The 14,030-nt window shown below is 36.6% G+C and overlaps 2 protein-coding genes across 2 annotated transcripts in view; one reads left to right on the top strand and one right to left on the bottom strand.

The window, feature by feature from the left end:
- The window catches only part of LOC139938263 (protein yippee-like 2), a 39,994-nt gene extending 26,714 nt beyond the window's left edge, over positions 1-13,280 (top strand). The window contains exons 4-5 of the mRNA XM_071933677.1: positions 3,078-3,186; positions 4,456-13,280. Coding sequence (XP_071789778.1) covers positions 3,078-3,186; positions 4,456-4,551 — 205 coding nt within the window. The 3' untranslated portion in view covers positions 4,552-13,280. The remainder of the gene's footprint in view (positions 1-3,077; positions 3,187-4,455) is intronic.
- Positions 1-14,030, bottom strand: part of LOC139938154 (uncharacterized) — a 313,018-nt gene that overhangs the window by 63,809 nt on the left and 235,179 nt on the right. The window lies entirely within an intron of this gene.

The raw sequence follows: 14,030 nt of genomic DNA, 5'->3' as shown, positions 1-14,030 counted from the left end.
CGGTTACAGACGCTTTTTATAGACCAACTCGACCAATCCAAGGCAACGTGTTCCTTTAAAGTTAACGAGTAACGGGTAGAGGTTTATAGTATAAAATATTGTGAGAAACGGCTCCCTCTGAAGTGACGTAGTTTTCGAGAAAGAAGTAATTTTCATCGAATTCGATCTCAAGACCTCGTATTTAGAATTTGAGGTCTCGAAATCAAGCATCTGAAAGTGCACAACTCATTGTGACAAGGGTGTTTTTTCTTTCATTATTATCTCCCAACTTTGATGACCAATTGAGGTTTGTTATTTTGTGCATGTTGAGATACAGCAAGTGAGAAGACTGGTCTTTGAGAATTACCAATAGTGTCCAGTGTCTTTAAATATGTTCGTGTTCAGCCTCTTCATTCTCCCGGCTAATTCTTTAAGACTAAAAAAAACCTACTGTTTCTCCAAAAGTCTATGGTCAAAGAGCCCTTCAACTTCATTTCAAAGAGCATCCATTATTTGTATAATATTTAACAGAAAATTCCTTCAATAATTTTGTGGAATCCCCGCCATTTGGAATATCCCTTGGGACATAAATTTGAGGTTTGAAAAAGAGGTCACTCTAAACTTAATTTCGAAAAATCGTTAAAAAAATTTAGTTGACAAAACAAAGAAAAAACTTTGCTTTTAAAGGCAGTGGACACTATTGGTAATTACTCAAAATAATTATTACAAAAAATCTTTCTTGGTGACAAGTAATGGGGAGAGGTTGGTGGTATAAAACATTGTGAGAAACAGCTCTCTCTGACGTGCCATAGTTTTTGGAGAAAGAAGTAATTTTCCACGAATTTGATTTCGAGACCTCAGGTTTAGAACTTGAGGTCTCGAAATCAACCCTCTAAACGCACACGACTTCGGGTGTTTTCTTCTTTCATTATTATCTCACAACTTTGATGACCGATTGAGCTCAAATTCTCACAGGTTTGTTATTTTATGCACATGTTGAGATACACTAACTGTGAAGGCTAGTCTTTGACAATTACCAATAGTGTCCACTGCCTTTAAGATGTCTTTTATACACTTTCTACTTTTGTTTAAATTGCATAAAGCAGCTGCCATAACATGTATCTATAATGTAAATCTGATATTAGTTTGACAAGCTCGACCATCTGGCACAAGCTGGAAGATTAACTATATGTCGAAAACTTGTCAAATGTTTCGCTGAGAAAACGAAGGAAACTTGCTTTCAAGATGTCTTTTTGTACACTTCCTACTTGTGTGTACGTTGCATAAAGCAGCTGTCATTACATAGTGTACGTAATATGTAATTGTAATATTAGTTTGACAAGCTCAACCATCTGGCACAAGCTGGAAGGACTAACAATGTCACCGCACTCAGGGGTCAAGTTACTGGCAGTGATTTCATCTATATAGTCCCTCGATACCCAGGGTTTTTTTCTCTCACTCTTGGCTCTTCTAAACCTGTCCCTATTACATTGCAAGATATCTATGACACATTCCATGTAGCTATTTAAGGAGACATGATGAAGTAGTGTAGTTTTAGTATAGTGCTTGTTGTTGTTGCAGCTGATATGTTGTAACATCTGTATAGGTTGTGCTTTGCAAACGACCTCAGCATTTTAATATGTAGTTTTGCTATTTTATACTAATACAATTTTACTTGAAAAGAAGGTTATTTCAGCCAGTGGCTGCCAACTATGTATTTGTTTTTAGTAATAAAACCAGAACATATATACATTTTGGGGTTATTTTTCTAAAGTTTTTAGTCAAACATCCCCAAAATAACAAATCTAAAAATGTTGAAATTGGAAGAAACTATAAAATGTTGTTAGTTTTACAGATGTTAGTATTAAATAATATTCAAAAACACAAGAGCTCAATGTACTGAAAGTTTTGTGTTAGGGCTAAATATTTTAATACTAAAAAAACTTTATTTTTCCCAACTAGGGTGCTTTACAAACCTGCCTGACAATGACATTTATATCTTATGGAAATTTTTCAAAGTTTTGAGAAATATTGAAACTAGAAGTAACTATAATCTTGTTAGTTTTTTACAGTTGTTAGTAATTTAAAAAAGTACTATTCAAAGATACTTATTTATGATATAAAAGAGTTCAATGTATTCAAAGTGTGGTGTTAAGACAAAAATACTATAATATTCAATTCAATTCAACTCAGCTTATTCCTTGCAAAGATGCAATACACAATATAAACCACACACAATCATTCTGGACATAAATTAGATTAAAAAAAAACCAATTTATCACATAATAAACCACAACTGTAACCCTGTTCCTTGTGCACAAGGGGAATCATCTTAGCAGAAAGTAATTTCCGAATATAGTTTCCTTATTAAAAAACCACACACAAAAAAAACCTCTAAAAACTTCCTTTTGTGGATACTCAGTGTAACAAACAATTTTTTGTGTATGATGTACACAGTTCAAGCTCATTATTTGGCTGGTTGTCTGACTGACAGGATCTGTTTGTTGACAAGTCTATACCTGACGCTAGTTCATGTGATGCCGCACGTAGCAATAAAACGAATAAAATTACTTTTAGGGTCTCGCAGTGTAGGAAAGGACGCAGTGTACGTTGCCTCCCCACTTTATGAAGGAAATTGTCCCAACTTTTTTTATACACACATGGTGTTACTGCAAACCAAATGTACATTGATACGTCACCATGCAATGCCTCAAATCCTATTTAATTTTTTATGTGTTTATGAGAATTGCAGAAATGCGTGTGTGGGTTTTAATTGCATAGAATATGGATGTTTATTTTATTGGGTCTGCAATAAAATCAGTTCATGATTATCTTTGTGTATTTCAATGATCACATATATTTCATATTGTTTCATTAACTTTTTATAAACTTTGTAATTGCATACAATTTTAGAGAATTATTATTACAGAACAATAGTTCCTCAAACACATTGTTTGGTCGGATATAGCTTTGCTTGGTAAACCAGTTATGGTTATCTCTGTAGGGGTCAGGCCTATAGATAAACATGTCTGGCCGTTATTATTGTTGTTGTTGTTATTATTGTAATGGAGTCCTTTTCGTTTGTTGATAAATTGCAGAGTGAATATAGCATGTGGTCCAGCCGAGGAGAGAGTTCTACTAACAGGCTTACACGCTGTATCCGATATCTTCTGTGAATGCTGTAAAACTACACTCGGATGGAAATATGTGAGTTTGTTTTAAAGGGGCTATGTCATAAGGTTTATCACGATTCAGAAACGCAATGCATTGTGGGAAGGAATATGGGGCGGGTTCTATGCAGTTTCTACGACTCGCGCACACAACGCCTATACCTTTGTGTGGGTTCAACAGCGCCCTCTCTTGATATTTTGCTAATCGCGATAAACCTTATGATCAAAGCAGGGCCCAATTTCATAAGGTTGCTTAGCAGAAATTTTTGTTAACAATTGTTTCCTGCTTAGAAGAAGTTAGCAGAATACCAGTCTCAAATTGTACATGTGATATGGTATTTTGGCTGGTAACCTTTATCTAGTAGGCATGGGGTTGCTGTGCTGAGCGACTTTAAGTGCTTATGCAGCTCTGAAATTTGGCCTCGCTCTGTGACTATGTTCGTGGAATTATGAACTGTCATCCAGTTGCTGCACGTGAGCGCCCTACGGTTTTATCTATTGAGGACGCTAATGCAGTAATTGATGGGTGAGCCATCATTTGATGTTCGTCATGGGCCGGCTACGATTTAATGACAACGTTTATGGGTTAATCAGTATGCACGTAGTAAATATCTTTTTGACTCCGAAAAGAGCCAATGTACTCAATGTTTGTTTTTATGTCAATTTATTTCTGCTATTGCTTTCTGCTATTGCAATAGCAGAAATATATTGTAAGTATTCTTTTAAATGATCTTGGTTTTGAGTTAATTATTTTTCAGAAAGCTCGAGGTGCACAACAATTTCGTGATGTTATGGTTTTTAAACAGTGGCCGAACAAATATTTGTGACCCACTCTGTGAAAACGAGTCACATGTCGTCCAATGCAATATCAAGTTATGGACAGTTTATTGTGGAAAATGTAAAAAAAAAAATATCTTTGTTTCTTCTTTTTAAGATCTTTAGTTGCATGGTTAACCTTTAGAGCACTTACTTTTAGGCAATAAAGCTATAAATACAACAATTTTGTGATCATACTTATTTTCTAATTTGTATCCTTTTGCACTTAATGGTAGTTTAACATATCATTTTACTTGTAATTCGTTTTTCACAAAAAATGGTGTAGTGGCTAATTTCAAACGGGAGTAACTCAGCAACGCGATACACCCCAAAGCTTAGACATATACCAAATTACTGCTGCTGATGTGTTCTTTCCAGCCATGATAATTCAATTCTTGAAATTGCCTACATCTGACTCATTTTCACAGAGCGGGTCACAATTATCTTATCTTACAATTGTTTTTCTTCTGTCTTTTTTTCTTTGCTGCAGGAACATGCCTTTGAGAACAGCCAGAAGTATAAGGAGGGCAAATACATCATTGAGCTGGCTCATATGATTAAAGACAATGGCTGGGATTGTGACTGAGAATGTGTGTTAACAGAACTCAACGAATACACAGGAAAAAGCAGCGGGGTTGCTTCAGATGTCACATTGTCCATTGCAATATTCTATGTTTATGATGGTGCCAAGACCCAAAGTGCCCACTTATCATTTTGCTCTCATATAATAAAAATGCTGTTAAAAAAAGTGATTGATTGGAGACTATAACTGCCACAGCAGGTAGATGATGTTTTGAAGTCAACACACAGGGATGTATGGTTGTTGAACGTTGGAAAGGGCAGGTATCGACTGCGTGTTTCTTTATGTAGATCAAGTGGTCATGAGTGAAGCTTGAAACAACACACAGCTGTTATTACAAATTTTTCATCATCATGATCTTCATCATCATCATCAACCAGGCTTCATGGTACAAAACAGAGTAAAATGTAGTGTCTTGAAGGTTCGGATTTGTGGTTTGTTTTTTTATGTGGATGTTGTAACGGCATTAGATGCAGTGCTCTTGTGGCTTCTCACTACACACACACATGGAAGGGTCTCTTTTGCATGTTGCATACACACTGTGGACATTCCTTTGTGTACAAGTGTAAAAAGAAGTATGCTTCAACCCTGTGAAAACAACACTGTGTGGACGTGTGTAAGTCCACGTAATGTTGCAAGATCTAACATTGAGTGGACTTCTTGTCTCAGTATGCTTCAACTTTGTGAAAACATCACTGTGTGGACGTGTGTAAGTCCACATAGTGTTTCAAGACCTTACATTAAGTGGACTTCTTGTTTCAGGTCCAAACACTAAAATGTCATCACATCAGATCAACTATCGTTTGAGACCAGTCTCCGAGTCACTGTGCAGTTCAGCCAGACAGAGCCCAGCTTCATAGAGCTGCTTAAGCAGAAAACATTGCTTTAAAAAAATGTATTGCTAAGCGGAAATTGGCAGGATACCAGTCACAAACGTGTGACATGCTAGTTTGGGTGGTAGCCTTATTCCGGTCAGCATAATTTGCTTTTAAGCGGCTCTATGAAATGGGGCCCAGATTGCTGCGGTGGTGACACATCACCATACTGACATCCAATTCAATTCACCACTCTGACATCAAATTCACCATTTTGTAATTCTGTAAAAAGTGTGAGATTTATTTAAGTGTACTATTGTAAAATGTAGGCACGGTTTTGTCGGTTTAGAAGTTTTTTATGTGGTAAAAGATACTCCTCGGATGTCGATAGTTCTTGTACATTTTTCAGGGGTTGACGTTTTTTCCAGTTTGGTAATCACACTGATTTTTTGCTGCAGCACAATGAAACTGGAAACTAATTTTTTGTTTCCAGAAAGCTAAATGTATTTTATGGAACTCTGATTGAATTAAGGTCTGTGAGGTCCATGAAAGATCCTTGTATGTAGTTTAAAGAAAAAATATTTCCAAATAAATTTGGTACAAGAATGGGTTCTTTTTGGCTTCACAACATTTAACTTTTATGGTAACCATCCATAAGTTGTCCTAAACTAAATACACGCTCAGTTTCTCTCCCTTGCTGTGCTGGCTTACTACAGAATGTCTTGACGCTATTTTCAAGAAAATGTTGCGATAAAAACTGATGACTCGTAGACAAAGTTAAAGAGCTTTGTGTGGAATGCTAAAAAAAAACTAAAAAAAACTCACAAGTGGAAATTAAAAGTCTCCCTAGTATAATATTCTAACCTCAAATCATTTTGTTAAAATATATTTTTTATTGTTAAATTATTATTAATGATAATTTTTTTTATGAATTCCTACATTATGTGCATATAAATATGCATATTTGATATTGATAATTGGGAGCAGATTTACAACGAGCAATGTTGCATTAATTCGCAATCAGAGTTGGGAAGTATATTAATTAATTACGGGATCCGGGGAAAATGGTGCTGCAATCCGCGGAATCTCTGCGCTTTATGGCTCAAAGGTTCGCACGCTTGTATTGGTGCAGATGTTGAGTGCAGAATTCTGTGGTAAGCGACACCATGAAATGAGGCCCCGGGTTTTTGTAACATGCATGTCTGCAGGGGCCCAATTTCATAGAGCTGCTAAGCACAAAAATTTGCTTAGTATGATTTTTTTTGCCTTGATAAAAATAGGATTACCAACCAAATTTCCATGCGATTTTTGGGAGAAGCAAACGACAGATGAAAACCAGTACAGCACTATGCACAAAAATGGAAATTTGGTCGGTAATCCTGTTTTTATCAAGGAAGAAATTTTATGCTAAGCAAAATTGCGTGCTTAGCAGCATCATGAAATTGGACCCTGTAGTTTTATGTAATGTGGGTAAAGTGCCAATAGAATTTTTTATTTTTCTTTCATATTTTGTGCCTTCAAGCTCCGTCAACACATTTAGTGTATGATTTGTCTTTCATACCTCTATACATGCATTTGATTATAAAATGGAAATTTGCGGAACATTTGCATTGAGCCATCATGCATAGACCTTTATCTTATGCGGCCATCTTGATTTTCTCACATTCAAACCAATGTAACCATACTGAGGCTGGAAGGAAAGTTAGTCTGGTTCTTTTTTGTACGATGAATATAAGCATCTGTTACTGTTGTTGGATACAGGGAACATGACCAAGATGGTGGCAGCATGATAAAGGTCTATAAAGAGTTCTCTTTGTGATAATACAAATTGCAAAGTCAGCCATCTTTGCGGGCGATTATCTTAAATTTTTTCAACGCACAACTATGCAGTTTGCGTAAATACTGCTTGACGCAGGCATGTTTTATCAAATTCTTTGCATGATTGACAGGTAAACTACTTGGCCATGTAGCAAAACTGATGCATATCATAAGTCAATTTAGATTTGCCCGCAAAGATGGCGTCTATTGGGAACTATCTATTGCCAAGTATTTCCCCTCAGCCTATCGGCCATGATATTCTCAGTCCAGGTACTTCATTCTTGCCACAAGGCAAGTCGGTTTTCTTTTCAAGTAAAGGACACCTCTGTAGGGGAATTTGTTTATACTGGAAGCGCTTCAAGGGGCACCAAGGCAATCACCAGGGAAATAACAAAGTACAAAGCGTTTTGGAATTCAATTTGCATTTTATGCACATGCAGAATTCAAAATCTACTTTTTCTCTCCATCTGTTTGGAAGTCAACTGATGTGAAGTGTTGAAATTGGCCAGGAATTTTTGGCGGGAAAAATAAGCAAGGCTGTTACTAACCACCTCTTGTTGGTAGCAGGGGAAACACTGGCATAATTTCCATCAATGTTTTGGTCTCTGTTTTTGTTTATGTTTTTTATTTCATGCTGTTTTAGAAACTTGAAGTTGTCGGTTCTGTGTTTTTTCTTTGTTAATTTATTGGAACGAGTTGGGTATGGTATGTTTGATTTGACCACAATGTTCATGTACTAAGCTAAATGTCATGATGCCTCTCAACATACGTGTTTATTAGTGTCCATTTTAAATGCTTACTAAAAAGGACATCCATCATGCAAAGTTTCAAAGCCTACTTACAGATGCACCTATTGTTAGTTGCTAAATTTATCGTTGGATTTGCTAAGCACAGTTTTTTCTTGTGGAGCAAACTATTGGTTAGGAGGTGAAATTTGATAGAGCTGTTGAACTACAGAGGTGATAAGTTTCAGACTTGTATCTTTTTGTCTTCCTCATGAAAAAAAAGATTGCTTTTATTTTGTGCACATATCAAGAAATCCCAAGATTGCTGAGGATACTTTCCAGTAGCTCCTTGAAACGAAGAGCTCCAGGGGTTACCAAAAGATGGATATGCTATCAGCATACCTCCTCTTATTTATATCCTATTTTGAGACATTTTTGTTGGCAGTAACTCTCACCCGTAGTAAGCATTTTTCTGTGCTTATTATAGAAAAGATTGTGTGCACAAACATACGGAATATAAACTGGTGTGATATTTGCAGCTCCCACGCTTTTTGTAGGCGTTCTGTGCAAACTTGCCATCACTTAGCCAGGCCTGGAATTTCGTCTTCGAGAGGGCATGGCCATTTTCAATTTAAAAAAGGGCACTTCCATTGGAGAATCTTTAAGTCTAAGGGAAACTTTTGAATGGAAATTCCAGGCCTGCAGAGATAAAGAGACTTTTCCTGCATCAGGACCCAATTTCATAGAGCTACTAAGCACCAAAATTTGCTTAGCATGAAATTTCTTCCTTGATAAAAACAGGATTACCAACCAAATTACCATTTGTTGCATATTGCTTGTTACTGGTATTCAGCTGTTGTTTGCTTATCCTGAAAATCACGTGGAAATTTGGTTGGTAATTCTGTTTTTATCAAGGAAGAAATTTCATGCTAAGCAAATTTTTGTTCTTAGCAGCTCTATGAAATTGGGCCCAGACCTTGAGGTATCCATTTGAAATGGTGTAGAGGATCTGTAAACCTCTAAAATGTAACTTTCTGTTCATTCAGATTACACCAAGAGAAAACTATTATCCAATTTTGAGAAATGTTTCTTCATACAATTGCTTTGAAATGAATAATCTAAGAGTTGCGCCATGAAGAAAACTTGAAGAAAAAAGAAAGAAAAGAGAGATGGGTAAAAAATGTCTGCTTTAAATAAAATCATCTCCCAGCTAGAGGCATATATGTTATAATCAGCTCATGACATTTGGCTTAGATGGCATAAAGTGGTAGGAAATCGGCTCCAGCGAATCCATGATAATAATACATCATGGAACAAGGCTGGAGGTTACTGTGTGCTTTGATTTTGAATGTTAATTGAGCGTTTACAGATTATTTAAAAAAACAAATAAGAAAGATTATATGACAGATTATTTTAATGAATGATATAGACTGAATACATACAGCAACATTTGCTATAAAAGTAAAACCAAAAAAACAAAAAAAATCGGCCTGAAAATAGTAAGGTAAAACAAATGTATGCGTGAGAACTGTTTACGTTGATGGGGAATCTGAATGGGTTGCCTGGGTTTCGATAGTCAGAACAGTCCATGGTGGTGTAGCACTGGCCATGGGTATTTATAATGTATTGCATTGTCTGTGTTTACATTTTAAAGGGAAGGTACATGTTTGGTAATTACTCAAAGCAAATATTTACTTAAAAACTGACTTGGTTACGAGCATTGGAGAGCTGTTGGTAGTACAAAACATTGTGGGACACGACTCCCTCCTGAAGTAACGTAGTTTTTGAGAAAGAGGTAATTTCTCACTAAAACAATAAAAGACTTCTAGCTAGAAGTATTTTATTCCTATCTGAAAGCACACAAATTCGTCCAACACGGGTGTTTTTTCCCCCATCATTTTCTTGCAACTTCGATGACCGATTGAGCCCAAATTTTCACAGGCTTGTTATTTTATGCTTATGTTGGGATACACCAAGTGAGAACACTGGTCTTTGACAATTACCAATTGTGTACAATGCCTTTAAAGGCACTGGATACATTTGGTAATTGTCAAAGACCAGTATTCTCACTTTGTGTGTCCCATTAATATGCATAAAATACCAAATCTGTGAAAAGTTTGACTTGATTGGTTGTTGAAGTTGCAAGAGAATAATGAAAGAATAAACACGCTTGTTGCACGATTTTTTGTGTGGTTTCAGATGACTAAAAAGACGTTTAAAATTTGAGTGAGAAATTACCTCTTCCTCGAAAACTACGTTACTTCAGAGGAAGCCGTTTCTCAGAATGTTTCATACTTTCAACAGCTCTCCATTGCTCATTACCAAGCAAGTTTTTTATGCTAACAATTATTTAAATTACCAACTACCAATAGTGTCCAGTGCCTTTAAGTATGAACATTGGAAACGTGACCTTGGCTGAGGTAGCTCGTTTATTTCAGTGCATCATCACCTGCCAAATAATGCGTAGCCTGTCTGGGATGTATCGCAGGGCCCAATTTCATAAAGCTTATGTACAAAAACCTAAAAATAACTAGACATGATTGAGTTTGTGTACAAATGCGGAGCTGTTTCGCCAACAAAAAATTTCAATAATATGAACATATTTTTGTGTTCCAAGCAGTTATAACGTGTCAAGCCTCTTAAAAATATTTGTTTGATTATACAATGATCAGTTAGCAACCTATGACTTTGGGGGAAAACAAAAATAGAAATATCATACATTTAGCTATGTATGTGGATGTTGGACCAATCTATTTCAAGTTGAGTTTATTTGGTCTGCTTGATTTCACGAAGATAGGTCAGTTGGTAGAGTGCTGGCACGTTGTTGCAGAAGGTTATTCGCGCTCTAGTAATTTTTCTTTGTTTAACCCCAAAAATTACTATTATCGTTGTGTAGACAAGAGAACACACTAGAGGCAATTTTTGTTTGCTGAGGAAGATGAACTGTCTAAGCACTGTTTTTTTTCTGCTCTTTAAATTGGGATCATCTGGGCCCAATTTCATAAAGCTGTTTATCAGAAAGTACTGCTTAGCAAATTCCTTTTGTAAGCACAAAATGAGTGGGGCACCAGTCGCAACAATGTAAACTTTATGGAATGTTGGCTGGTAACCTGGCTTTGCTAAAGAAAAATTTTCTGTGCTTAACAGGTTTCTGTGTATTCAGGCTTTATTGGGCTCACCTGGGCCCAATTTCATAGCGCGCTTACGGTAGCAGAAAAATTTACTAAGGTGCAAGCATATTTCACAGGTTAGCAGAAAAAAATAGGCGGCCATTTTGCGTTTTTGATGGATTTCCATTGACGTCATTTATTTTCGTGCAGTAAGCACCGGAAGGTTAGCATGCCTTTTCATGTGCTTACAGTTAGCAGCGCTTTGAAATGGAAATCGCACAGTAAGCACAAAATTTGCTGCTAAGCAGTGCTATGAAGTTGGGCCCAGGTGACACTACAGTACTAAATTTCATCACTTGCTCATTCTTTGGTGACCAATTGTAAACGTTCTAGTTGATGCATAATTGTCGAACATCTCGGGCCAAGGTTCCAGCAGACATTAAAAAAATGGAACTGAAATTGACCAATTTCGAACGAAACTGAAACAGCGCCCTCATTGATGTCAAACGGAGACCTATCATTGTCCAAGTGGTGGCTGCTGTGCTTACATGTGTACAGGTTTCTATTACGGCGCCCTATGAAGGGGGGTCTATGCTTTTTACCTACCCAAAAACGGATATATTTTACATTTTTTTAACACAATGGCCAAATTGATTTTTTGCCGTTACGGAGAGCTAACTGCTTGTGTCCTTTATGTAGATAAAACAACTTTTTAAAATCACCTTATAAATAAATTAATGTTTGTATTTATATTTGGATGAATAGAGTATTGTGTACATATGGTAATATTACTGTACCTTAAAGCACGATATGAATAGTTTTCATTCTTGGAAGCTGATGCCACTGCTTAAAGGCAGTGGACACTGTTGGTAATTACTCAAAATAATTATTAGCATAAAACCTTGCTTGGTAACGAGTAATAGGGAGCTGTTAATAGTATAACACATTGTGAGAAACGGCTCCCTATGAAGTAACAAACTTTTCAAGAAAGAAGCAATTTTCCACGAATTTGATTTTGAGACCTCAGATTTAGAATTTGAGGTCTCAAAATCAAGCATCTGAAAGCACACAACTTCGTTCATTATTATCTCGCAACTTCAACGACCAGTCAAGCTCAAATTTTCACAGGTTCGTTATTTTGTGCATATGTTGAGATACACCAAGTGAGAAGACTGGTCTTTGACAATTACCAATAGTGTCCAATGTCCTTAAAGCAAGATGTGCATAGTTTTCATTTTGGGAAGCTGATGCCACTGCTTTAGACAGTGTTTTATTATCAAACATGATCGTTAAAGAAATTATTTAGGTGATTAAGAACTGCATGTTTTTGTATCAAATAAATTTATTTGAAGAAAAAAAAATCTATAAAAAGAGTAGAAGAGATTGCATTAATGTTATTTTGGAGGATGAACGTTTATATAATGTTCATTTCTAAAGTAATTTATTTATTGTTTATTTTTTACAACAATTATTTATATAAAACTTCAGCAAAAATGATCCTACAGTGGGTGCCGTGCATAAATTGTGGTTGTTGGCTGGTATCCTTCTCATCAATTAAATTACTAGTAGATATGCCAGAATGAGAACAGATACCGGCTAACATCAATATAGTCTTGGTTTCAAGTCTGAGATCATGTGGGTTCACAAAAAGAAATATTGGCCTACAGAAACACTGTATTTTCATGGACAAAAATTGTTAGTTCTTGAATAAACTCAAGTCATGCTGGGCATTCTTCAGCTAAGCATTAAGGCTCTTTATGTTTTTGCCTCGGGGGGGGGGGGGGGGTGCATTTTCGCGGCTGTTACTAATAACTGTTTCGGTCACTAGCCAGTGAATAACCTTTGGCAAACGACCGAAACAGTTAGTGGTTAAGACCGCAAAAATGACCGCAAAAACGCACCTCCTTGCATAGACATCAGCCCATTCCAGCGCCGCTCAAGGACCAAGACCGAGCTAATAAGGCAGTCACCTTAATGGAGTAATGAATATAAACGCATGATTTCAGACTTGAATTCAAGCCTACTATCTCTGCCTCGAACAAGTTAGTAAAAATGAAATGTGCCCAGCCTGATTTTCATAAGCATAGGTAGATACTAGCAGGTGTTTGTTGCTAGACTTACTTCTACCTATCACAGATGTATTTGTTGAAATGATCTTTTGTACAGATTTCTTTATTAATACATCCTGTGCCATTGACATTTTTTGCTGTACATAAACCATTATGATATTAAAGACGCTGTGATGTGTAATGTGATGTACGAGATGACAGGCAGATGGTATGTCTTAATTGATGTGTCTTTATAGTCATATTGTCAGTGAAAAGTTTATAGACACCGGACACCTTTGGTAATTTTCAAAGACCAGTGTTAGTTCTCACTTGGTGTCAACATGCATCTCAACATGCACAAAATAACAAACCTGTGAAAAATTTGCGTCAAAGTTGCGAAAGAATAATGGAAGAAAATGCCCTTGTCGCACAAGGTGTGTGCTTTCAGATGCTTGATTTTGTGACCTCAAAATCTAATTCTGTCTCAAAATCAAATTCGAATATTTTTGTGAGAAATTACTTCTTTCTCAACAACTACGTTACTTCAAAGGGAGCCGTTGTTACTTCAATGGGAGCCGTCTCTGACAGTGTTTTATACTATCAACAGCTCTCCATTGATCGTTAACAAAGAGGTTTTTATGCTAACAATTATTTTGAGTGATCACCGATGCCCAGCGTCCAGTGCCTTTAAATTTAGAGGGTTGGAGAGTGTTCCTGCAGCTATTCTGTTGGTAAGGCAATACGTTGTATATCATTCACAAATGTTCTGAGGATTGTTTTACTGACGTTGATAGAAACTGCCCGTTGGCATGCCCCTCCCCCCCCCCAATCAAGTGGCACCCTGGACACGTGCCATACCTGCCATGCATACCTTAGATACGCTACTGGCATTATGTTACTGTTCATGCTGTGATGTGTCATTGCCGAGTGGTTAAGTGCATTGGACTGGATCAAGTTCTGGCCATCTTT

The sequence above is a fragment of the Asterias amurensis genome, chromosome 6 (genome assembly GCF_032118995.1).
Source record: "Asterias amurensis chromosome 6, ASM3211899v1".
In the NCBI taxonomy this organism is placed as follows: Eukaryota; Metazoa; Echinodermata; class Asteroidea; order Forcipulatida; family Asteriidae; genus Asterias; species Asterias amurensis.
Note: the sequence above shows the minus strand (reverse complement) of the source record. Positions and strands in the feature narration are given on the sequence as shown.